This window comes from Pelobates fuscus, chromosome 3 (genome assembly GCF_036172605.1).
Source record: "Pelobates fuscus isolate aPelFus1 chromosome 3, aPelFus1.pri, whole genome shotgun sequence".
Taxonomy (NCBI): domain Eukaryota; kingdom Metazoa; phylum Chordata; class Amphibia; order Anura; family Pelobatidae; genus Pelobates; species Pelobates fuscus.
Window position 1 is genome coordinate 402,547,828 of NC_086319.1, and position 24,779 is coordinate 402,572,606.

General features: G+C 45.8%; 2 protein-coding genes across 3 annotated transcripts in view; one reads left to right on the forward strand and one right to left on the reverse strand.

The window, feature by feature from the left end:
- CHRNE (cholinergic receptor nicotinic epsilon subunit) overlaps positions 1-14,575 on the forward strand; it is a 35,173-nt gene extending 20,598 nt beyond the window's left edge. The window contains exons 7-12 of the mRNA XM_063449726.1: positions 518-718; positions 4,218-4,332; positions 10,408-10,522; positions 11,751-11,958; positions 12,104-12,237; positions 13,963-14,575. Of these exons, the coding sequence (XP_063305796.1) occupies positions 518-718; positions 4,218-4,332; positions 10,408-10,522; positions 11,751-11,958; positions 12,104-12,237; positions 13,963-14,127 (938 nt within the window). The 3' untranslated portion in view covers positions 14,128-14,575. The remainder of the gene's footprint in view (positions 1-517; positions 719-4,217; positions 4,333-10,407; positions 10,523-11,750; positions 11,959-12,103; positions 12,238-13,962) is intronic.
- Positions 14,576-15,368: 793 nt separating this feature from the next.
- Positions 15,369-23,326, reverse strand: LOC134603600 (eukaryotic translation initiation factor 4E type 2-like). Of its 2 annotated transcripts, none has more exons than XM_063449724.1 (7): positions 23,219-23,326; positions 21,666-21,744; positions 21,096-21,230; positions 20,592-20,696; positions 17,646-17,798; positions 16,244-16,380; positions 15,369-15,821 (listed from the first exon to the last, which is right to left on the reverse strand). In XM_063449724.1, exons 1-7 carry the CDS (start codon positions 23,254-23,256, stop codon positions 15,782-15,784), a joined length of 687 nt encoding a protein of 228 aa, XP_063305794.1. In that variant the 5' UTR covers positions 23,257-23,326; the 3' UTR covers positions 15,369-15,781. The 2 variants fall into 2 exon arrangements, with proteins under 2 accessions (XP_063305794.1, XP_063305795.1); XM_063449725.1 differs by having other exon boundaries at positions 21,666-21,752; positions 23,219-23,308.
- Between the last annotated feature and the right edge of the window lie 1,453 nt (positions 23,327-24,779).

Here is a 24,779-nt window from a genome sequence, read left to right on the forward strand (position 1 = left end):
GCTGAATGGACGGACAGCGCCAGGGTGTTCTAGACACTATAACCACTTCAATGAGATAAAGCATTTATGGTGCCTACTGAGTTCCTTTAAGAACAGTTTGATACATTTCTGGATAACCCTGGGCTCCCACAGTGACAGCCCTGTTTTTAGATTGTCCTACACTGTAAATCTGGGTAGCGCCACTGAGCTAAGCAGGGCTGTTCAGGGCCACATTCGTTGACTGAGAGCATCAGCTGGGCATTCTCTGTTAATGAACTCGGACCCATGTCCTGCCATGCTTAGCACAGCCAAGACGTCTGGCTTCTCCAAGTAAAACTGAGGCTGACATGGCACTCCTGGCTGTAGTGGTTATGGTGATTGGAGTAATCATTTATTAATGGAATGCTGGAATACTCTCTGACTCTCTTATCTCCTCATGAATGACACTTTCTAGCACTCCTTCTATCTGATAAAAGATTCTATTCCCTCCATATTCTTGACTACTCATTCTCCATTTTTTAATATCTCTCTTAACTAGAGAACGGGGAGTGGGCAATAAGGCATCGACCAGCACGAAAGGTTATTAATCCAAAATATTCTCTAGACGACCTACAGCATCAAGAGATTTTATTCTGTCTGATCATCCAGCGTAAACCTCTATTTTACGTCATCAATGTTATTGTGCCTTGTGTCCTTATCTCCTCCTTGGGAGTTCTGGTATACTTCCTTCCAGCCAAAGGTGAGTGACATGTAGCCACCACCCAAATGTAAGATTACTGTAACTTCTATGTGACCCTGAGATAATCAGAGGTTGTTTTGTTTAGCCACCTTTACTTAGTCCAAATTCACAGCTATGGTCAGTAACGATGGGATACACATAGCTATGGTCAGTAACGATGGGATACACATAGCTATGGTCAGTAACGGTGGGATACACATAGCTATGGTCAGTAACGATGGGATACACAAAGCTATGGTCAGTAACGATGGGATACACATAGCTATGGTCAGTAACAATGGGATACACATAGCTATGGTCAGTAACGATGGGATACACAAAGCTATGGTCAGTAACGATGGGATACACATAGCTATGGTCAGTAATGATGGGATACACATAGCTATGGTCAGTAACGATGGGATACACATAGCTATGGTCAGTAACGGTGGGATACACATAGCTATGGTCAGTAACGATGGGATACACAAAGCTATGGTCAGTAACGATGGGATACACATAGCTATGGTCAGTAACGATGGGATACACATAGCTATGGTCAGTAACGATGGGATACACAAAGCTATGGTCAGTAAAGATGGGATACACATAGCTATGGTCAGTAACGATGGGATACACATAGCGATGGTCAGTAACGATGGGATACACAAAGCTTTGGTCAGTAAAGATGGGATACACATAGCTATGGTCAGTAACGATGGGATACACATAGCTATGGTCAGTAACGGTGGGATACACATAGCTATGGTCAGTAACGATGGGATACACAAAGCTATGGTCAGTAACGATGGGATACACATAGCTATGGTCAGTAATGATGGGATACACATAGCTATGGTCAGTAACGATGGGATACACATAGCTATGGTCAGTAACGGTGGGATACACATAGCTATGGTCAGTAACGATGGGATACACAAAGCTATGGTCAGTAACGATGGGATACACATAGCTATGGTCAGTAACGATGGGATACACATAGCTATGGTCAGTAACGATGGGATACACAAAGCTATGGTCAGTAAAGATGGTATACACATAGCTATGGTCAGTAACGATGGGATACACATAGCGATGGTCAGTAACGATGGGATAAACATAGCTATGGTCAGTAACGATGGGATACACAAAGCTATGGTCAGTAATGATGGGATACACATAGCTATGGTCAGTAACGATGGGATACACAAAGCTATGGTCAGTAATGATGGGATACACATAGCTATGGTCAGTAATGATGGGATACACATAGCTATGGTCAAACACAAAGATAAAGCACCGTGCTTACAGCAGCAGTAGCTTAGTATCCAGCAATATCCAAAATATTCTCTAGACGACCTACAGCATCAAGAGATTTTATTCTGTCTGATCATCCAGCGTAAACCTCTATTTTACGTCATCAATGTTATTGTGCCTTGTGTCCTTATCTCCTCCTTGGGAGTTCTGGTATACTTCCTTCCAGCCAAAGGTGAGTGACATGTAGCCACCACCCAAATGTAAGATTACTGTAACTTCTATGTGACCCTGAGATAATCAGAGGTTGTTTTGTTTAGCCACCTTTACTTAGTCCAAATTCACAGCTATGGTCAGTAACGATGGGATACACATAGCTATGGTCAGTAACGATGGGATACACATAGCTATGGTCAGTAACGGTGGGATACACATAGCTATGGTCAGTAACGATGGGATACACAAAGCTATGGTCAGTAACGATGGGATACACATAGCTATGGTCAGTAACAATGGGATACACATAGCTATGGTCAGTAACGATGGGATACACAAAGCTATGGTCAGTAACGATGGGATACACATAGCTATGGTCAGTAATGATGGGATACACATAGCTATGGTCAGTAACGATGGGATACACATAGCTATGGTCAGTAACGGTGGGATACACATAGCTATGGTCAGTAACGATGGGATACACAAAGCTATGGTCAGTAACGATGGGATACACATAGCTATGGTCAGTAACGATGGGATACACATAGCTATGGTCAGTAACGATGGGATACACAAAGCTATGGTCAGTAAAGATGGGATACACATAGCTATGGTCAGTAACGATGGGATACACATAGCGATGGTCAGTAACGATGGGATACACAAAGCTTTGGTCAGTAAAGATGGGATACACATAGCTATGGTCAGTAACGATGGGATACACATAGCTATGGTCAGTAACGGTGGGATACACATAGCTATGGTCAGTAACGATGGGATACACAAAGCTATGGTCAGTAACAATGGGATACACATAGCTATGGTCAGTAATGATGGGATACACATAGCTATGGTCAGTAACGATGGGATACACATAGCTATGGTCAGTAACGGTGGGATACACATAGCTATGGTCAGTAACGATGGGATACACAAAGCTATGGTCAGTAACGATGGGATACACATAGCTATGGTCAGTAACGATGGGATACACATAGCTATGGTCAGTAACGATGGGATACACAAAGCTATGGTCAGTAAAGATAGGATACACATAGCTATGGTCAGTAACGATGGGATACACATAGCGATGGTCAGTAACGATGGGATAAACATAGCTATGGTCAGTAACGATGGGATACACAAAGCTATGGTCAGTAATGATGGGATACACATAGCTATGGTCAGTAACGATGGGATACACAAAGCTATGGTCAGTAATGATGGGATACACATAGCTATGGTCAGTAATGATGGGATACACATAGCTATGGTCAAACACAAAGATAAAGCACCGTGCTTACAGCAGCAGTAGCTTAGTATCCAGCAGCTTAAAATACATAGTAAAAACAAAGAGAACGTTACCTGCGCTCTGGCACACAAACTTTGTGTGGTTAGAACTAGCCCACCTTTATTAACACATAGAAATTTGTACTGGGTGAAACAACAGGGGGTAACCAACAGAACAGTCCCTCCCTGGTGCCACCTAGTCTGAGATTCAATTAGTGTCCGGAGAAGGTTCCTGGCTGATTTACTAACACATTATTAGATTTTATAAGTAGATAGGGAGGAGTACCCAGAAGACCCCAATGTAACCAAACTGTGGCACTCTGGCACCATAACCACTATAGCGTGCTGATTATGGTGCTTAAAATGTTCCTTAAAAAAAATAAAAAAAATTAAAAGAGGGTTTGGTCATCAGACACCAAATATGGATGAGTGGAACAGAAAGGTGATAAATATAAAACATTCATGTCATGTATAGCATTGGGGGCTCAGTTCAGATTACACCTAAACTCTCTGCATAACAAAGTGCCCATTAAGAATCCCCTTTGTAGAGAAGGGTTAATCTACCTGGAGCAATGAGATACTGAGCATGAGTGAATCTCGAAATGCTCCCAGGGTAATCTGAGTTTTACAATACTCCCAAAGCTCGTGGAAGATCCTGTTAACGGTCCTTTGTGTAAAAAAAAAAGGTTACTGTAAGTAAAATCTCTTCTTCTGTATTCTTAACCTACGGTAACTCCTCCTTCCTGTCGTTCTCCAGCTGGGGGACAGAAGTGTACAGTGTCCATATCAGTACTCCTGGCCCAGACTGTGTTCCTCTTCCTGATTGCTCAGAAGGTCCCTGAGACATCGCTCAGTGTCCCCCTCATTGGCAAGTAAGTGTATTACAGAGTCCTCTGGCCTGAAACTATATATACACCTTTTCAATATCACCTAAAAAAATGAGTGCTTGCAAAGAATCCCTGTTGTATATGTATTTAATGTGCTCAAAGCCTTCCCAACTCCTTAGCTGCCATGAAATTTGACCTACAAAAGTTGTTGTAGAGTGTGCAATTGAGGGCTTGCACTGTCTGTCTGCAGAGATATAGGGGGCAGAATGGGGTCACAGGCAGAAAACTTCATCTTTCTGTATGGTAAATGAAAGGTAAGAGGGTTATATAGGGTTACATATCCTTTTGCACTGCAGATAGCTGTATATGATAATTCCTAGATTTTACTAGTAACATGACGTAAAGTCATGATTTTATTAAAGACACGGAGGCGAGTATTATGCATATCTCTTTCTTTATTTCCTCAGCAGCAAAGATAGAGGAATATAAATATTATCAAAAATGAAAGAAAAAACTGTACAGGCATAACGAGTAGCCAATCACATAACAGAGGAAGTAGCTATATAAGTCCTGTGTCTCCCACAATCCCCCTCTTTCTTGCGCAACCGAAGACCAGGTAAGATAAACGATGTCCCACTTGATCCAAACAGGAAACGGGAAACAAAACGAGAACTTCAAGCTAAAAAAGATAGAAAAATATGGTAATTTCCAAACTCAAACTGTAGACTTACCAAACATAAACGTGAGGGATCTACATGAAACATGATGCTGAAATAGAATATATATACATGATTAGAAATCAATATAAAACTGTCAAATCATCTAAGCATGATAAAAACTACACAGTACAAAAAACATGAACTCAATACAGACCCAATTGCCCACGTACTCGTATTGCATCGAAGCATCTCCAATCCCAAATCCACACCGGGAGGGTGGGAGGGAATAATACTCGCCTCCGTGTCTTTAATAAAATCATGACTTTACGTCATGTTACTAGTAAAATCTAGGAATTTTATTAAAGACACGGAGGCTCCTATTATGCAAGTTTAAAGCTGTGCTATCACCTGAGATGCGACGTGTTCAATTGGTCTGAAATAGAAGTCTCTGAAGGTCGACTCTCGGGACCAGTCCGCTGCGCGCATGATGTCCTCTAGGCGGCAACCAACTGTGGATGCCTTCGAGGCCATAGCACCCCTTACAGAATGAGGCGTAAAGACAGATGTGTCTATACCCGCTAGGGATAAAAGCCAACGAATCCAACGCGCCAGCGTCGGAGTCGATACTGGGCGATGAGGAGCCTTAAACGAAATGAATAGGGGATGGCGTTCAGATGAGCGCACCGCACGTGTAGCCTCTAGATAGGCCTTCAAACAATCCACCGGGCAGAGCGCCGGACACAACGGGAACCTAGGATATACGAAGGATTTGGACGCCGACTTAGTTCTCCTAGATATGGTGAAAGTAACGCCATCCGGCGTAAACACAAAGGCACCCCAGTCAAGAGCCCTAACATCGGAGACTCTCTTACAAGAGACCAGGCAAAACAGCATAACCATCTTGGAGGATAGTTGTTTAAGAGTCAAGTCCTGGTTAGGGTATCAATCCGACAGAAAACGCAACACAATGTTGACGTCCCAAAATGTCGAAAACCGCGACCTAGGCGGACGGACGAAGCGAATACCCTTGAGAAGACGGCATACAAAAGGATGTTTGCCGATGGGTACACCTTCCAACCCACCATGACCGGCCGATATGGCCGATCGAAAAACATTGATAGTCCTGTACGCCTTGCCTGAGTCGAACAGGGCTGTAAGAAACCCCAGTATCAAATGGAGAGGGGCAGATATGGGATCCACTGCCCGTTCCATGCACCAATCAGACCAAGACTTCCATGCAGCTCGGTAAGCTGATCGTGTGCCCGGAGCCCAGGCGTTATCGAGGAGCAAGAGAGTCGACTGTGGAACGTCAGGGACAAGCCAGCGTCCCCTGAAAGGAACCATGCTACCAGGGGCAATTGGTGCTGGAGCACCAATTCGTGCGAGTTCCCATCCGGATCCAGAAGGAGGTCCTGGAAGTTCGGCAACAGACGAGGGAAGTCTATGGACAACTCCATCAGACGAGGGAACCACGGCCGTGATCTCCACAGAGGGGTGATCAGGGTCAGACAACAGTCGTGACGAACCAGCTTCGAGATCGTACGAGCGATCATGTTGAATGGGGGAAAGGCATACAGGTGGCCTGGAGGCCATTCTTGAAGAAAGGCATCCGTCGCCACTGCCGCCGGGTCCGGTCTCCAACTGAAGAACCTCGGTAACTGAGTGTTCAGTCGAGATGCGAACAGGTCCATCTCGAACCGACCCCACAGCCTGTTTAGGCTTTGGAAGACCGAGGCGTGCAAATGCCAGTCTCCCGAGTCTCTCAAATGTCTGGAGTTCCAATCCGCACCTGAATTGTCCAGACCCGGAATATGTTCCGCCGTCACCGAGACGTTGTTTAGGAGGCAGAACTGCCAAAAGTCCTTCGCCAGCAGAGCCAACATTTTGGACTTGGTTCCGCCCAAGTGATTTATGTATCGGACTGCCGATACGTTGTCCAATTTGAGGAGAACACAACAGTTCGCCTTTCCAGGGGTAAGGCTGCGAATCGCAAAGGCCCCCGCCAGGAGTTCCAGGCAGTTGATGTGTAACGACTTCTCTGCGTCGGACCATCTGCCCCCCGTGGAGATGTCGCCACAACGAGCCCCCCAGCCGTGCAAGCTGGCATCTGATTCTATGACCACGTCCGGAACGGAACCGAAAATTGCTTTTCCGTTCCAGGCTTCCATGTGTGCCAACCACCATACCAGCTCGTCTCTGGACTCCTCGTCCAGACAAAGTCGGGATTCGTATGATCGACCCGAACGTAGGTGTGACCCCTTGAGCCGTTGGAGAGCCCGGTAATGTAAGGGGCCTGGGAATATCGCCTGAATGGAGGAGGCCAGTAGGCCGATGATCCTCGCCAACTGCCGGACTGACAAGTCCGAAGCGCGAAGAGCTCGACGGAGCTCCTTCTGGATGGCTTTTATCTTGGATTCTGGCAAGTACAGGAACTGCCGCACGGAATCCACCTGGAACCCCAGGAACTCCATAGACTGGGCGGGTGTCAGGACCGACTTGTCCCAGTTTACCAGAAAACCTAGGTTCTGTAAGAGGTTGATCGTCCAGTCTAAATGCAACTTCAGGCATTCCAACGACTGTGACATGATCAGGATGTCGTCCAGGTAAATAATTAGTCGAACCCCTCGGGTACGGAGGAACGACACCACCGGCTTCATAACCTTGGTGAAACACCAAGGAGCCGAGGAGAGGCCGAACGGAAGGCATGTAAAACGCCAACGCCGTCCGTGCCAGGTGAAGTGCAAGTAGTCCCTGGATTCTATCGCTATTGGAACCGTGAAGTATGCATCCTTCAGGTCCAATTTGGCCATCCAATCCGACTGTCTCAGGAGGTCTCTGAGACAATGGATGCCTTCCATCTGGAAATGTTGGTAGCGTAGGAAGGCGTTGAGAGGGCGAAGGTTTATCACTGGGCGGACACCGCCCCCTTTCTTGGGTACAAGGAAGAGATTGCTCGTAAAGCCTGGAGTGGCGAACGGCAATTCTTCGATGGCGCCCTTTGAGAACATCTCCGCGACTTCCGCGGAGATCATCGCGTCCTGCTCCCGTGGGAGGGACAACTCCCTGGGGGTATACGTTTGGACAGGCAGGGAAACAAAATCTAGTTGGTAACCCTTTACGCATTGCAGAACCCAAGCATCTGAGGTAATAACTGCCCACCTTGGGTAAAATAAGGCTAGCCTCCCCGCCACCCGAACCTGATCGAGAAGGGAAGAAGGGGTACTCACCATAAGGGCGTCTGCCCGACGACCCACCACGGGGGTATCTAGAGCCCCACGATCTCCCTCTGGCCGGGAAGAAAGGAGGCGTTTTCGGGTCCTGGAGCCCACGAGAGGGGAAAAAGGAACCTCTGTTGGCCCTGAATGAGCCACGGAAACCACGGCCGGGAGGACGGTTCCTGCTACGCCCGGCCCCACCGAAAACCTTGGGCGCGAAGACGCGCTTCATATTAGCTTGCGCCTTGTCAATAGCCGTAAAGGTTTTTACATAGGACCCCATGTCCTTCACAAAGGATGTGCCGAACAACATCCCCTCATCGGCTGAGTCAGGTTCAGCTACGGTCATAGCAGCCAGTTTAGGGTCTATTTTCAAGAGAATAGCCTTGCGTCTCTCGGAAGACATAGCCGTGTTGGCATTCCCCACAAGGCATATAGCTCGCTGGACCCACCCGATGGCCACGTCCATATCTAGAACTGAGTCGCCATTACGGGCTGCCTCGAGGAGCTCGTACAGTTTAGACAGGGGGCCCAGCGTATCCAGAATTTTATCCTGGCACCCTTTTAGTGAGTGATCAAGACCCTTTTTAGGCTTCCACCCAGATTTATTAAGAAATTGGGCAATTTGAGGGTCCACTTCAGGGGTCTTACAGGCAGCGCCAGGGAGGGAGGGTCGTGGGCATTCGGCACGCAATTTATTGCGGCCTTCCTTTGACAGAGGTGTGCGAATCCTCTTAGCCACATACTGGGCGATATGGTCCGGAGGGACCCATTCGGCAGACCGCGGGTGACGCAGGTCGTCCGGGTCAAACAGGGGGTTCCCCTGTGGGTCTAAAAGCCCTTTATCATTATCCCCAGCGGGGTCAGGCACTTTTCTACGGGGGACGGCAGAGGACCCCGAAGGGGTGACACCCGTAAGGGGTTGATCCTCGCCAGACTCGTCCTCCCCATAGGAGTCATATTCCATAACATCGGAATCATTGTCCACACTCCGGTCGGTATCCGACCCATCATCCAGGGCTCTAGCCCGTTTCCACAATCTAGCCTTTTTAGCCCGGCCAGGGGCTCTTGTGCGCGTGGGATGCGCGCTATCTGCGACCGCCAAAGGCGTGTCAGTCATGACAGGCAAAGCCTGCATCGAGGAGTGGGACCCGAGATGTCTAGCCTTTGCCTTCGCCTTACGGGCACCCGGCACAGTCAGGGCAGGGGAAGGGGACCCCGCACCCAGGGGGTTAGGGGCAGCCATAGAAGGCAAGAGCACAGACTGAAGTGACTGGGCAAAGGAGGATGAGACAGTCCCCATAGCGGAGGCAATAGCCTTTTCAAGGGAAGAAGCCATAGTAGCTTCCAACAAGGCTTGGAGTTCCTGAGAGGCCATAGCGCCCTCGGGATTATCTATCGTAAAATCCCCAGAAGGGACAGTAGGCCCATCTTTGCAATCCTGCATAGTGAGGTACAACAGAAGCAAAATTGAATACTAGAAAAAAATGGGTTGATTAACCCAGTAGAACAGAAAAAATGGCTAAACCTGATCGTTGGTGTAGCAAGGGGACCCGTAGGAAGGGACCGACCGCCCGGCACAGCAGGGTGAAACGAATGATCGCCCAAAATGGCCGCCGCACGTGTCAGGGTGTGCCCGTGGACCGGCTCCAGGCGGGGGAAGGGGCGCGTGCACCCACCCGCGTGGGCAGCCCGCGAGAGTGGAAAACGAGCACACTCAGTCGCGTCCACAGAGAAAGGGGGCACGCGGCTGAGATAGCGCCGAGAAGCGGCAACAGGGGCGGTATGAGGGAAAACAGCCCGCGGCGGCGGGCAAAGCCCCTAGGGGAAACCCCCAATACACCAACGATGCAGGTACTAGATAGTAATCAACAATAAATAAAAACGACAATAATGAAACAACCATAAGCAAAACATGAATCACAAGTAAACAAAATGCAATGAGTAGGAGAGCTCAAGTAAAATACTTAGCTGTCTGAGGAAGCAGCAAAGAAAGAGGGGGATTGTGGGAGACACAGGACTTATATAGCTACTTCCTCTGTTATGTGATTGGCTACTCGTTATGCCTGTACAGTTTTTTCTTTCATTTTTGATAATATTTATATTCCTCTATCTTTGCTGCTGAGGAAATAAAGAAAGAGATATGCATAATAGGAGCCTCCGTGTCTTTAATAAAATTCTATTTTTCTTTGTTAAAGCCCTTCGCAGTGACTTCGCCTACACAATGAATGGTTTCTGTCTTACAGGTATCTGATCTTTGTCATGTCCGTGTCGACTCTCATTGTGCTGAGCTGTGTCATTGTCCTTAATGTTTCTCTGCGGTCACCAAGTACCCACCGTCTCACCGCCAACATAAAGCATGTGAGAGGCTACTGACTAATCCTGGGACATATATCTCCAAACTCACCTGCTCAATCCTAAACTGTGCTGGGAAATCAGCTTGTCACAATTATCATCAGTAATGAGACAGGGAACGTGCTCCGTTATCCCCTACACAGCAGAGGGGAATACAAATCCCTTTCATTCATGTAACTCCTGGCAATTATCTATCTCCGAGGGTTTAAGCCACTCTTCAATATGGCATTGCCAGCTCTCATACAGAGTTATTAACCAGAATCTGAATATTCCTGAATTAATTCCGAGTCGCCAAACTGAGTCAAAAATAGCCAAGGTATGACTATAGCAGAGTAGGAGATTTTAGCGATTAATCCTGAGATTGTTACCTTGACTTACATGAGTAACATTGTGGTATTAAAGGGTTATCCTGACCCGGTTCCCCAGTTATGGGGCAAAAAGTTTAGCACCAGTTTGCTGCCTTACCCGTGTCCATGCCATGCTCCAAGGCTCCCTGGCGGTCTGGTCACATGCTCCGAGCTGTAGAAGCCGTTGCAATTTACTGGCAGAGAGCATCAGCTGACCACCTTCATTCTGTGAAATGATGCTACCGGAGCAGAGTTACCCTTCCAGCAGCAGAGGGGTCAAAATCCGTACAAGCAACATTTCATACTCCAGGCACCATGACCACTTCAAATCACTCAAGTGGTGATGGTGCGTGGAGTAACCCATTAAACATTCTGCCAGAAATGAGGAACTTGTAATGTTAAATATTGGAGCTGGGGTTGTAATGCCTCTCTCCAAAAATCCATGGACTGTGAATGAGCCAGTGACCTCCATAGCACTGCCCCCTCTCTATTCCGAAACATTACCAGATGGCATCACATTCTATGTTATCCACTCATTCTGCACTTTGTCATCGGGCTACATAAGCAACATGATATAGCAGTGCTACGGAAATCTGTGGCCATTAACTAGACCACCAGAAGTAAATACCCCACAAAGTCACCATAGGTAATAAAATGGCATTTTTATTTAAGGATTTAGGGTCTTAAGGGACAAACCTGGTAATGAGAACATAAGTCTGGGGAGGTGTACGACAGCTGGAGAGGAAAGGATTAAGGGATGGGAGCACCAAAATTAATAGGTTGGCACATTCCTGGACTGGGTCCCACCACCGCCATTGTGTTTTCCTGCTGTGGGAGGGCCCCTTGAAGTGATGCTATTAGTAATATTAATATCCATTTATTGGAAGATGTTCCTGGAGGTGCTACCTCAATACCTTCGGATGACGGTGGAGCCCTGTGAAGAAGCTGAGGAGACCCCTCGCGAACGAAGGAGAAGCTCATTGGGTATAATGCTCAAGGCTGAGGAGTATATCCTAAAGAAACCGCGTAGCGAGCTAATGTTTGAGAGACAGAGGGAACGGCATGGAATGAGCAGGGGGCCCGGGGGCCACAAAGGTGAGTGAATGACAGCCAGGAACGTTTCCCTAGACTGAGCTCTCAGGGTCAATATATATCTCTGCCTGGCAGTTACTGGAAGCCATGAAATGGTAGGATGACTGACTTTGGATCAATGTTAACCTCGCTACCTTCTCTGTTACAGCGGATGGTTTTGATGTGGGGGTTACAGCCACGTTATATCGGAACCTGGCACAGTGTGCCCCAGAAATCAAGGACTGCGTGGATGCGTGTAACTTCATCACAGTGAGCACAAAGTCACAAAATGTCACAGGAGCGGTAAGAGCGACACATTTAATACCAGTCATTCTCGTCCATGTGTGACTCACTGAATGGGAGAGAAGACATATCCAGGCACACCTGAGGTTTCTTCTAAATGGCAGTCTTTTTATTTCAAACAAGGAACTGGAGACAACGTGTCGGCTTCTCTCCGAGCCTTTATTAACCCCTTAATGACCAAACTTCTGGAATAAAAGGGAATCATGACGTGTCACACATGTCATGTGTCCTTAAGGGGTTAAGGAGCTCAGAGAGGAGACGAAACGCTGTCTCCACTTCCTTGTTTAAAATAAAAAGACTGCCATTTAGAAGAAACCTCAGGTGTGCCTGGATATGTCTTCTCTTCCATTTGCTGTCTTTAGGGATTGGCCCTCTGTTTCTGGAGCACCCTGCAGGAAGTATTCTCCATTTTTTTGTGTGGGCATTATACTCTTGTTTTTTTCAAGTGACTCGCTGAATGCTAACAGGATAGAGGAGACCCTGGCATCAGTGTTAGGACTTCCATGATGGAATTTGTCAGAGAATTATATGTGTGCACCCTGACCACTGAAAAAAGCAAGAGACTAAATAAAAGGAGAAAGCATCATGGGCTATCAGGTGACAACAGCTATATACATATATTCACTATATATGCAGTGACCAGGGAAGGCAGGGTGACACAGACAAGGAGCTGAGGCTGTCCCTCCCCCTGCAGGGTGACACAGTGACACAGACAGAAGGAGCTTTGAGTCTGACCCTCCCCCTGCAGGGTGACACGGTGACACAGACAGAAGGAGCTATGAGTCTGTCCCTCCCCCTGCAGGGTGACACAGTGACACAGACAGAAGGAGCTATGAGTCTGTCCCTCCCCCTGCAGGGTGACACAGTGACAGACAGAAGGAGCTATGAGTCTGTCCCTCCCCCTGCAGGGTGACACAGTGACACAGACAGAAGGAGCTATGAGTCTGTCCCTCCCCCTGGCTGGGTGACACAGACAGAAGGAGCTATGAGTCTGTCCCTCCCCCTGCAGGGTGACACAGTGACACAGACAGAAGGAGCTATGAGTCTGTCCCTCCCCCTGCAGGGTGACACAGTGACACAGACAGAAGGAGCTATGAGTCTGTCCCTCCCCCTGCAGGGTGACACAGTGACACAGACAGAAGGAGCTATGAGTCTGTCCCTCCCCCTGCAGGGTGACACAGACAGAAGGAGCTATGAGTCTGTCCTTCCCCCTGCAGGGTGACACAGACAGAAGGAGCTACGAGTCTGTCCCTCCCCCTGCAGGGCAGTGACACAGACAGAAGGAGCTATGAGTCAGTCCCTCCCCCTGCAGGGTGACACAGTAACAGACATAAGGAGCTGAGTCTGTCCCTCCCCCTGCAGGGTGACACAGTGACAGTAGGAGCTATGAGTCTGTCCCTCCCCCGCAGGGTGAGACAGACAGAAGATGCTGTGAGTCTGTCCGTCCCCATGTCATAACAAAACACTAAGCCATCAATGAACACTATCCTAGCAACCTACTTTTCTACCCTACCCTTACTTTTGTGTCACTATACCTCACCCATCTAGCATGTACGCTCATTGAGCAGGGCCCTCAATCCCTCTGTTCCTGTGCGTCCAACTCGTCGGGTTACAAATACTTGTCTGTTAGTCCACCTCTTGTACAGCGCTACAGAACTTGTTGGCGCTTTATAAATAATAATAATAATCTAATTTTTTATGTTTCCCCTCTGTCTCATTGTTCAGGAGATGGAAAACTGGATAATGATTGGAAAGGTATTGGACGTTCTCTGCTTTTGGTGTATGCTCCCATTGTTTGTAGCAGGAACACTTGCCATCTTCCTCATGGGACACTTTAACACGGCCCCAGACAGACCCTTTGAGAATGACGATGGCCTCTACTCACCTTGAATGAGTCACACCTTGACTTCTGAGCTTCCAGTGAGTGGGGACCTGAGTGCAATGCATAAGTTTACGCGTGGATTAAAATCCGTGTACGGTTACAGCGACACGGACGGTTCTCTTCTGCATAACATTTCTAAATATCCAGCACTGACAAAAAGCTGGAGGCATAGCCGTGTCTCTGTATAAAAGTTTACTCGTGTAAAAGTGCCACTGTTCTAGATTATAAATTCACATGTATGTTTGTACAGCGCTATGGAACATGGTGGTGGCTAATCAATAAAATGGAATTACTTGACAACATGACTATGACGGGAGCTGTAACTCATAACAGCTAAAATTACCTGAATTTCTAGAAAGTAATGTTTGACCCCAGATTTTCAGCCTGTCATAAGAGAACATCTAGTTATAGAAAGCAATGTGTCATTGTGTAAACAAATATGTTGTTATACATTTATTGTGTATAAATAGTACTGTACGAGTTTAGAAGACAGAGCTAAAGGGGAGTCACCCTCTTTGGGCACTATTACATAGGTTAGTATGTTCCCATGACGAACCTCATATCAGTTGAGTCAGAGCGGTTTATTCAGTAAACTAGGAATTGTGGAGAAATAAGTGATCTGTAGACTTTAGGCCAGTATAGATAAAATGTAAACATTTTCCAATTCTGTTTATCCTATTATTTATTTATTAAACTTCCTTTTCCCAGCCAGCCGTGGGGGAGGAAGGAAAGTTTTCTTTGCAAGACAACAGATACTTACTGTATTTAATCCTAAATAAAAGATTTATACCATACAGCTCCAGGAAATATTAGCTTAGAGCAGTGATCATTTAGTCCTAGTGCGGATTCCTGTATTGGATCCCAACTGACTGAAACAAGACTAGCCTATGTCAGGGCCTGCTTTTGTATTGGGGATCTGCCGGACATAAGGCATAGTCTAACAATGATGGTTATGGTCAATATATCCTGTAATATATTGGTATTGAAGAAGGCATTGCCAATTTAATGCTGCGAACATCATTTAGGTAATAGAGAAGACAATGAGCTCTAAGGAAAACAATTTAGAAAAAACTTTTTCCATATGGCTCCCACTTATTGAAAACACCTAAGTTACATATGGCTTAATTATTCTATTTGCTGTACACCATGCTTCGGGGCAGCATGTGTAATATAGCCCAAAGAAACACGGAGGATCTGACACCCCTACAACCACACAAAAGAGAGAAAAAAAATATCAAAACAAAATAACTCTAGGTACAAATGCCATTTATTAATCTTATTAATAATTTAATAAAAGAGACGTCATTCTGTGTCATTTAATTTTGCTTTCCTTCCCCCTCAACCCCTATAAAGGCACACTGAGTTGCCACGCACTGGATCTACGCCCACCCCACCCGTGGCATTTTACTACCATTGCTGCGTTACGGGTATTTCCAGAAACCTCTGCAGTAAGATGGACGGCAAGTTGGGGTGATGTGGCTTTCAATGAGTTCTCATTTGCATATAGTAATGGCTGCCCTGAGACCAAGTATTCGTTTGTAGAACAGATTCATGATTCTTTCAGGATCGAAAAGGTTTTAAACCACGTATTGTCCCAGGCCATGGATACATTCATGCCTGCACGGCCGTTTAAGAGGTAATTGAGAAAACATGCCCTGGGTGCTATACGGTAATTTTTGTATTTCGAAAACTTGAGTTGTCCCTGGAAGAACAGAAAAAAAAAATATATATATGAAATTCCAAGCGAGATGGAGAAATGTGAGCGATAAAATGAAGTCTCCAGACATATTGAGTTTAGAACAGGCCAGTTACATGGGGGGAGAGGGGGGGTTATGTAACAGAAATGTCTGTAAATGTGATTTTGTAATTCCACATGACTCGCAGTATAATAAACTGCGGCATGGATAACCTTAAACTGTGAATAAATAAATAAGATACGGAAACACTGAAAGAGTAACGATTACCACATCACAACAAACCTTCAGTACTTGCGCTGGGTAGCTTTTCCAGTTTTCCTTGCTGACAATTAGATTTGAAAACATTTGACACTATTTTTGCCACTTTAACCAAATGAACCAGCTCACTGGCTGATCTACGAAAACAAGGCTATTGTATAGGGCTTACTTGAGACTGTCCGTGTGAGTTTTGTATTCCATGATTGTATTGGGAGGTAGATTTAAAACTCTCCTTAACGTGTCCCGGATTCGCACTGTGCTCAGCTGGTCATTGGCCGTCTTGTTCCAGATAGAAAGGAGATCCTCCTGCGGGGAGATAAGGTGTGAGTATGGCAGACGGACACAGAGAACACCAGTAACAAACTGCACATAGAAAAACGAAACGTTTACATTAAAATGCCTGCAGGGACATACTATACTCACCATATCAACTTCATTAAAGGGACACTATAGTCACCAGAACAACTACCTTTTCAGAGAAAAAGCAGTGTTTACATTGCCTCTACGGACACCTCAAAGAGGCGACTCCTTAGATGGCCACTGGAGGTGCTTCCTGGGTCAGCGCTGCTGAAAAAGCAGCAATAACGTTCAGCGTCCCCAAGCTCTGCATGGAGATGCTGAATTTTCCTCGTAGAGATGCATTGATTCAATTGGTCAAAATGGCATTTGGACCCACCCCCATGCCGATTTTGGCCAATCCAATGCTTCCCCTACGGATCCAGCGCGGCAATTGAAATAAGGGAAGTTTTAAAGTTTTTATAGGGGTGCAAGCCACCATAATGGTGGGTTAAACACTATAGGGTCAGAAATACATGTTTTTGTTCCTGACCCTATAGTGTTAGTTTAAGCTGTAGTTCTTCTGGTGACTACAGTGTCCCTTTAAACGCTCACTCTCCTCCAGAAAATAGACTGTGTGAAAGCTTGGTGTCTCTCACCCACTAACATCTTAATCACTAGGATACACATATAAACCAAGTCGGTATGTTGGACATGCAGGGAGAACATAAGCCTATGTGAGAGAGTAGTGTTGTGCAGAGATATATACAAAGAGAATTATCAATAAACTATGACTAGCACAGGATGGATTGCGGGGAATGAAAACCAAAATACAGGTAATGCCAAGGAACAATGTGATTTACTGAGAGAGCAGGGAGACTGTGTCAAGGAGTAATACAAACAGAAATGAAAGATCTCAGATTGAGAGACTATGCAAACATTTCCCTTGGAAGCAAAGCTAAAATAGTGTTTCCAACAAAGATTACACATCAGAGAGGAGAGATTATAAAATAACACAGCAAAAGGCCAGCATTATAAGTACTGACAAACGGGGAGATCAGCAAAGTGAATAAAGATCCTGGACATTAAACATGTTAGATATTGGGAAAACAAAGGTTGCAGTAGAAAATATCAACCATGTATGAGGTTGGTATAGGCCACTTCTAGCCAGGAGGATTGCAAAAAACACATAAAAATAACCAACAAAAACCACCGACATGCAAACTGGTAAAGAAGTGCAATATATATGTATATGACACCCTCCAAATTAGTGAACATGATTGAGAAGAACCCACCTGGAAACGAATAGAGACCACCACCCCACAGATCTCCTCTCCCACCATAAACTGCTCCCCTAGCATGGCCAGGATAATATTCTCCCAGAATCGAGACGCCAGGCCCTTCCGGAGGCGAATAATCCACTTTCCACCATTTTTATTAGCTTCATCCTTAGAACAAAAATTAAATAAAGTAACATGATGAAGATGCAAATAATCAGGACAGCCTTTCTTTTCTATCACGGCAGATTAATTAAATCACTGTGCACAGACACTGCTTACCAGTCCATACACACATTATATTGCTCACGCTGCACAGACACTGCTTACCAGTCCATACACACATTATATTGCTCACTGTGCACAGACCGTGCTTACCAGTCCATACACACATTATATCGCTCACTGTGCACAGACCGTGCTTACCAGTCCATACACACATTATATCGCTCACTCTGCACAGACACTGCTTACCAGTCCATACACACATTATATCGCTCACTCTGCACAGACACTGCTTACCAGTCCATACACACATTATATCGCTCACCAGTCCATACACACATTATATTACTCACTGTGCACAGACACTGCTTATCAGTCTACACACACACACACACACACAATATTACTCACTAACAGACAGTCCATACACACATTATATTGCTCAATGTGCACAAACACTGCTTACCAGTCCATACACACACATTATATTGCTCATTGTGCACAGACACTGCTTACCAGTCCATACACACACAAACATTATATTGCTCATTGTGCACAGACACTGCTTACCAGTCCATACACACACAAACATTATATTGCTCATTGTGCACAGACACTGCTTACCAGTCCATACACACACACACACACACACACATTATATTGCTCATTGTTCACAGACACTGCTTACCAGTCCATACACACAATATTGCTCATTGTGCACAGACACTGCTTACCAGTCCACACACACACACACACACACATTATATTGCTCATTGTGCACAGACACTGCTTACCAGTCCATACACACATATCTCTCACTGTGCACAGACACTGCTTACCAGTCAATACACACAAATTATATTGCTTATTGTGCACACATTAGATCACTCACGGCGCAGACACTGCTTACCAGTCCATACACACAATATCACTCACAGACACTGCTTACCAGTCCTTACACACATTAGATCACTCACTGTGCATAGACACTGCTTACTAGTCCATACACACATTATATTACTCACTGTGCACAGACACTGCTTACTAGTCCATACACACATCACTTACTGTAAACAAACACTGCTTATAAGTCTATACACACACACATTACATTACTCACTCACAGACAGTCCATACACATTTTATCGCTCACTGTGTACAGACACTGCTTACCAATCCATACACCCATTAGATCGCTCACTGTGCACAGACACGGCTTACCAATCCATACACACATTATCACTCAATGCACAGACACTGCTTACCAGTCCATACACACATTATCATCACTCACTGCACAGACACTGCTTAACAGTCCATACACACATATCGCTCACTGTGCACAGACACTGCTTACCAATCCATACACACATTATATCGCTCACTGTGCACAGACACTGCTTACCAGTCCATACACCCATTAGATCGCTCACTGTGCACAGACACGGCTTACCAATCCATACACACATTATCACTCAATGCACAGACACTGCTTACCAGTCCATACACACATTATCATCACTCACTGCACAGACACTGCTTAACAGTCCATACACACATTATATCGCTCACTGTGCACAGACACTGCTTACCAATCCACACACACATTATATTGCTCATTGTTCACAGACACTGCTTACCAGTCCCCACACACACTATATTGCTCATTGTTCACAGACACTGCTTACCAGTCCATACACACACACTATATTGCTCATTGTGCACAGACACTGCTTACCAGTCCACACACATTATATTGCTCATTGTGCACAGACACACACTATATTGCTCATTGTGCACAGACACTGCTTACCAGTCCATACACACATATCTCTCACTGTGCACAGACACTGCTTACCAGTCCATACACACAAATTATATTGCTCATTGTGCACACATTATATCACTCACGGCGCAGACACTGCTTACCAGTCCATACACACAATATCACTCACAGACACTGCTTACCAGTCCTTACACACAATATCACTCACAGACACTGCTTACCAGTCCTTACACACATTAGATCCCTCACTGTGCATAGACACTGCTTACTAGTCCATACACACATTATATTACTCACTGTGCACAGACACTGCTTACTAGTCCATACACACATCAAAATACTGTAAACAAACACTGCTTATAAGTCTATACACACACACACATTACATTACTCACTCACAGACAGTCCATACACACATTTTATCGCTCACTGTGTACAGACACTGCTTACCAATCCATACACCCATTAGATCGCTCACTGTGCACAGACACGGCTTACCAATCCATACACACATTATCACTCAATGCACAGACACTGCTTACCAGTCCATACACACATTATCATCACTCACTGCACAGACACTGCTTAACAGTCCATACACACATTATATCGCTCACTGTGCACAGACACTGCTTACCAATCCACACACACATTATATTGCTCATTGTTCACAGACACTGCTTACCAGTCCCCACACACACTATATTGCTCATTGTGCACAGACACTGCTTACCAGTCCACACACACATCACTTACTGTACGCAGACACTGCTTATCAGTCTATACACACACACACACACACTATATTACTCACTCACAGACAGTCCATACACTACTTACCAGTCCATACACACAATATCACTCACAGTCACTGCTTACCAGTCCATACACAAATTATATCACTCACAGTGAATAGGTAGTCCTTAATGGGCCATGTCACATATAACACTCACTTCCCACATGGGTTTGATGCCATCTTTGAAGAGATGAAAATCACTGTATCCTGTAAGGTCTCCTGGACGTACTATATGGCTGTATATTCTCCAGAACTGTTCCACCTGTGTGTACATGAAGACAAGAGATAATGTACATGGCCTGGCACCGTTGCAGTCTTTACATATCGTAATGTATTTCAGTGACAAGCTCTTAGATGGTGCAACACCAATAAATGGCTATTACACTTAAACGACCACTCCGCAATTAAGTTATTATGGTGCCTGGAATTTTCCTTTAACAAGAACCATGTGGCTAGATTTGAGAATGAGAGGTTGGCAGTGTACCCGTCTGTGCTGTATATACATTTTTATAGTGGGTGAGAGTGAGCCTTGTATTCTTGCGGTTTATATGCCATAGTGAGAATGAGAAGGTGGCAGGCAATTCTAGTAACTGATCTATGTGTAAGTGTAATAGTATTTTAGGGTGGAGACAAGTACTATTGTTTAATAAGAGACACTTACTGATGCTACGGTGCCGAACTGTCGGATATTCTGCTCATAGTTGTGGGTACTTGCTGGCCGGGATGGTGTTCTACGAGAGTACCAGAATGTGTACTTATATTGCAGTGGGTGCTCCCCAGGGGCAACGATTATCTCCTGCACAAGAAAAACCTGCATTATTACATTATTATTGCATTATTTGCCATTACAGAAAGCCATCATCTTTCTTTCAGAAAACCATTTCATCAATATTACTTGTATAAGCTTTTCTGTATAAATACAAGTAAAACTAGACACATTTTTACTCTTAACATGCAACCTTGCATATGTCAAATTTACTAAAAGGCCTTACTGACATAGGCTCACTAAATGAAAATTAGTAATAAGGTGAAGTTTACAAGGGACACACAAAGTTGTATCAGTACTTAAAAGGAGAAAAATTAAAAATCATTTTCAGGATGCCTGTGTGACCCAAAATATCTTCATATTTATGTTATGGAACCTGTGATGTACGGCTCATCAGTTAAATGGTACAGAGATGCTCACTCCCTGTATAAGGCGATGCACGTCATAGTACACACAGTACTATACCTTGTTTTTAGAAGGGGATGTGGAATCATCCTCTGAGTTTGTGACATCGATGGAATTGCTGGATAATCCCATTTCCTGTCTGCACAACTCAAAATAAAGAGAAATAGTACAATTTAATAAGTTTGTCACATGTGGTTATTTGGGGCATTTATTGTCTACAGCTTCTGAATATGGAAGGTGTGATCTACCTTCTACAAACAACTTTGGGGTTTAATCCATTTATTCTCTACCCTCAAATAACCCCACTGCCCTCCTTGGCAAGCACCCCTTTATCTACACCTCCTCTGTACCCAAATATTACCCAACTTACAGCACCTTTATATTTTAATATAGCCTCATTACATCCCTGGTCAGCAGCACCTATATATTACCAGCACCTCTATATCTTAATATTACCCCCCTGCTCCCTCTCTGTACCCAAATGTTACTGCCCACTGATCAACAACTCCTCTGTACCCAACATGACCTGACTTACCAGGACTTCTATATATTAATATTACCCACTATCTCCATAACTAGCTGCCCTCCTCTGTACCCCAATATTACCCACTATCTCCCTGACTGGCCCCCTCTGTACCCCAATATTACCCACTATCTCCCCGACTGGCTCCCTCTGTACCCCAATATTACCCACTATCTCCCCGACTGGCTCCCTCTGTACCCCAATATTACCCACTATCTCCCCGACTGGCTCCCTCTGTACCCCAATATTACCCACTATCTCCCCGACTGGCTCCCTCTGTACCCCAATATTACCCACTATCTCCCCGACTGGCTCCCTCTGTACCCCAATATTACCCACTATCTCCCCGACTGGCTCCCTCTGTACCCCAATATTACCCACTATCTCCCCGACTGGCTCCCTCTGTACCCCAATATTACCCACTATCTCCCCGACTGGCTCCCTCTGTACCCCAATATTACCCACTATCTCCCTGACTGGCCCCCTCTGTACCCCAATATTACCCACTATCTCCCCGACTGGCTCCCTCTGTACCCCAATATTACCCACTATCTCCCTGACTGGCTCCCTCTGTACCCCAATATTACCCACTATCTCCCCGACTGGCTCCCTCTGTACCCCAATATTACCCACTATCTCCCTGACTGGCTCCCTCTGTACCCCAATATTACCCACTATCTCCCTGACTGGCTCCCTCTGTACCCCAATATTACCCACTATCTCCCCGACTGGCTCCCTCTGTACCCCAATATTACCCACTATATTGCCCTGACTGGCTCTCTCTGTACCCCAATATTACCCACTATCTCCCTGACTGGCTCCCTCTGTACCCCAATATTACCCACTATCTCCCTGACTGGCTCCCTCTGTACCCCAATATTACCCACTATCTCCCCGACTGGCTCCCTCTGTACCCCAATATTACCCACTATATTGCCCTGACTGGCTCTCTCTGTACCCCAATATTACCCACTATCTCCCTGACTGGCTCCCTCTGTACCCCAATATTACCCACTATCTCCCTGACTGGCTCCCTCTGGCGTCCGTGTCTGTGAATGATGGGAGTTGCAGTTCGCTGGCTCAGACTCACTCCTCCTGCATGTCACTGGGCCTCTTCTCGGACACCATGCACACACACCGGCTGCAAGTCAGCACTGCGCATGCGCAGCGTCATCCATTAGTACGTCATCACCGAACGCCTCGGTCTTACCTAATAAACGTCACGCCGTGTTCGGCCTCAGGGAACAGAGTGAGCATGCGCAGCCCGTACAAAAGACATAGACTATGTCTATGGCCCGTACAGCTATTACATCATCACTGCGCGCCTGTTACTATTGCCAACCGCTGCTTCTCTTTGCCACGCCCACCGCCACTGCCTCTTTCCTCACAGTCCCCTACCTGGATTAACCGTTACAGTGCCAGACACCATTAACCCTCATTAACCCTTACACTGCCAGACACCATTAACCCCTCATTAACCCTTACACTGCCAGACACCATTAACCCTTACACTGCCAGACACCATTAACCCTCATTAACCCTTACACTGCCAGACACCATTAACCCCCCATTAACCCTTACACTGCCAGACACCATTAACCCCTCATTAACCCTTACACTGCCAGACACCATTAACCCTCATTAACCCTTACACTGCCAGAGACCATTAACTCTCATTAACCCTTACACTGCCAGACACCATTAACCCCCATTAACCCTTACACTGCCAGACACCATTAACTCCCATTAACCCTTACACTGCCAGACACCATTAACCCTCATTAACCCTTACAGTACCAGACACCATTAACCCCCATTAACCCTTACAGTACCAGGCACCATTAACCCCCATTAACCCTTACAGTACCAGACACCATTAACCCCCATTAACCCTTACACTGCCAGACACCATTAACCCTTACAGTACCAGACACCATTAACCCCCATTAACCCTTACAGTACCAGGCACCATTAACCCCCATTAACCCTTACAGTACCAGACACCATTAACCCCCATTAACCCTTACACTGCCAGACACCATTAACTCCCATTAACCCTTACAGTTCCAGACACCATTAACCCCCATTAACCCTTACACTGCCAGACACCATTAACCCCATTAACCCTTACACTGCCAGAGACCATTAACCCTTACACTGCCAGACACCATTAACCCTCATTAACCCTTACACTGCCAGAGACCATTAACCCTAATTAACCCTTACACTGCCAGACACCATTAACCCTCATTAACCCTTACAGTGCCAGGCACCATTAACCGCTTATTAACCCTTACACTGCCAGGCACCATTAACCCCCATTAACCCTTACACTGCCAGACACCATTAACCCCCATTAACCCTTACAGTTCCAGACACAATTAACCCCTCATTAACCCTTACAGTGCCAGGCACCATTAACCCCCATTAACCCTTACACTGCCAGACACCATTAACCCCCATTAACCCCTACACTGCCAGACACCATTAAACCCATTGACCCTTACACTGCCAGAGACCATTAACCCTTACACTGCCAGACACCATTAACCCCATTAACCCTTACAGTGCCAGGCACCATTAAACCCCATTAACCCTTACACTGCCAGGCACCATTAACACCCATTAACCCTTACAGTGCTAGACACATT

Bases quoted from the DNA above. Each gene is read 5' to 3' on its own strand.
- LOC134603600 (XM_063449724.1), bottom strand. From the start codon at position 23,256: ATGGTGTCCGAGAAGAGGCCCAGTGACATGCAGGAGGA. The intron at 17,799-20,591 runs GTGAGTGTTATA...TTTTGTTCTAAG, and splicing joins GCATCAAACCCATGTGGGAA to GATGAAGCTAATAAAAATGG. The intron at 15,822-16,243 runs GTAAGCCCTATA...CTGTTCTTCCAG, and splicing joins ACTCACACGGACAGTCTCAA to GGACAACTCAAGTTTTCGAA.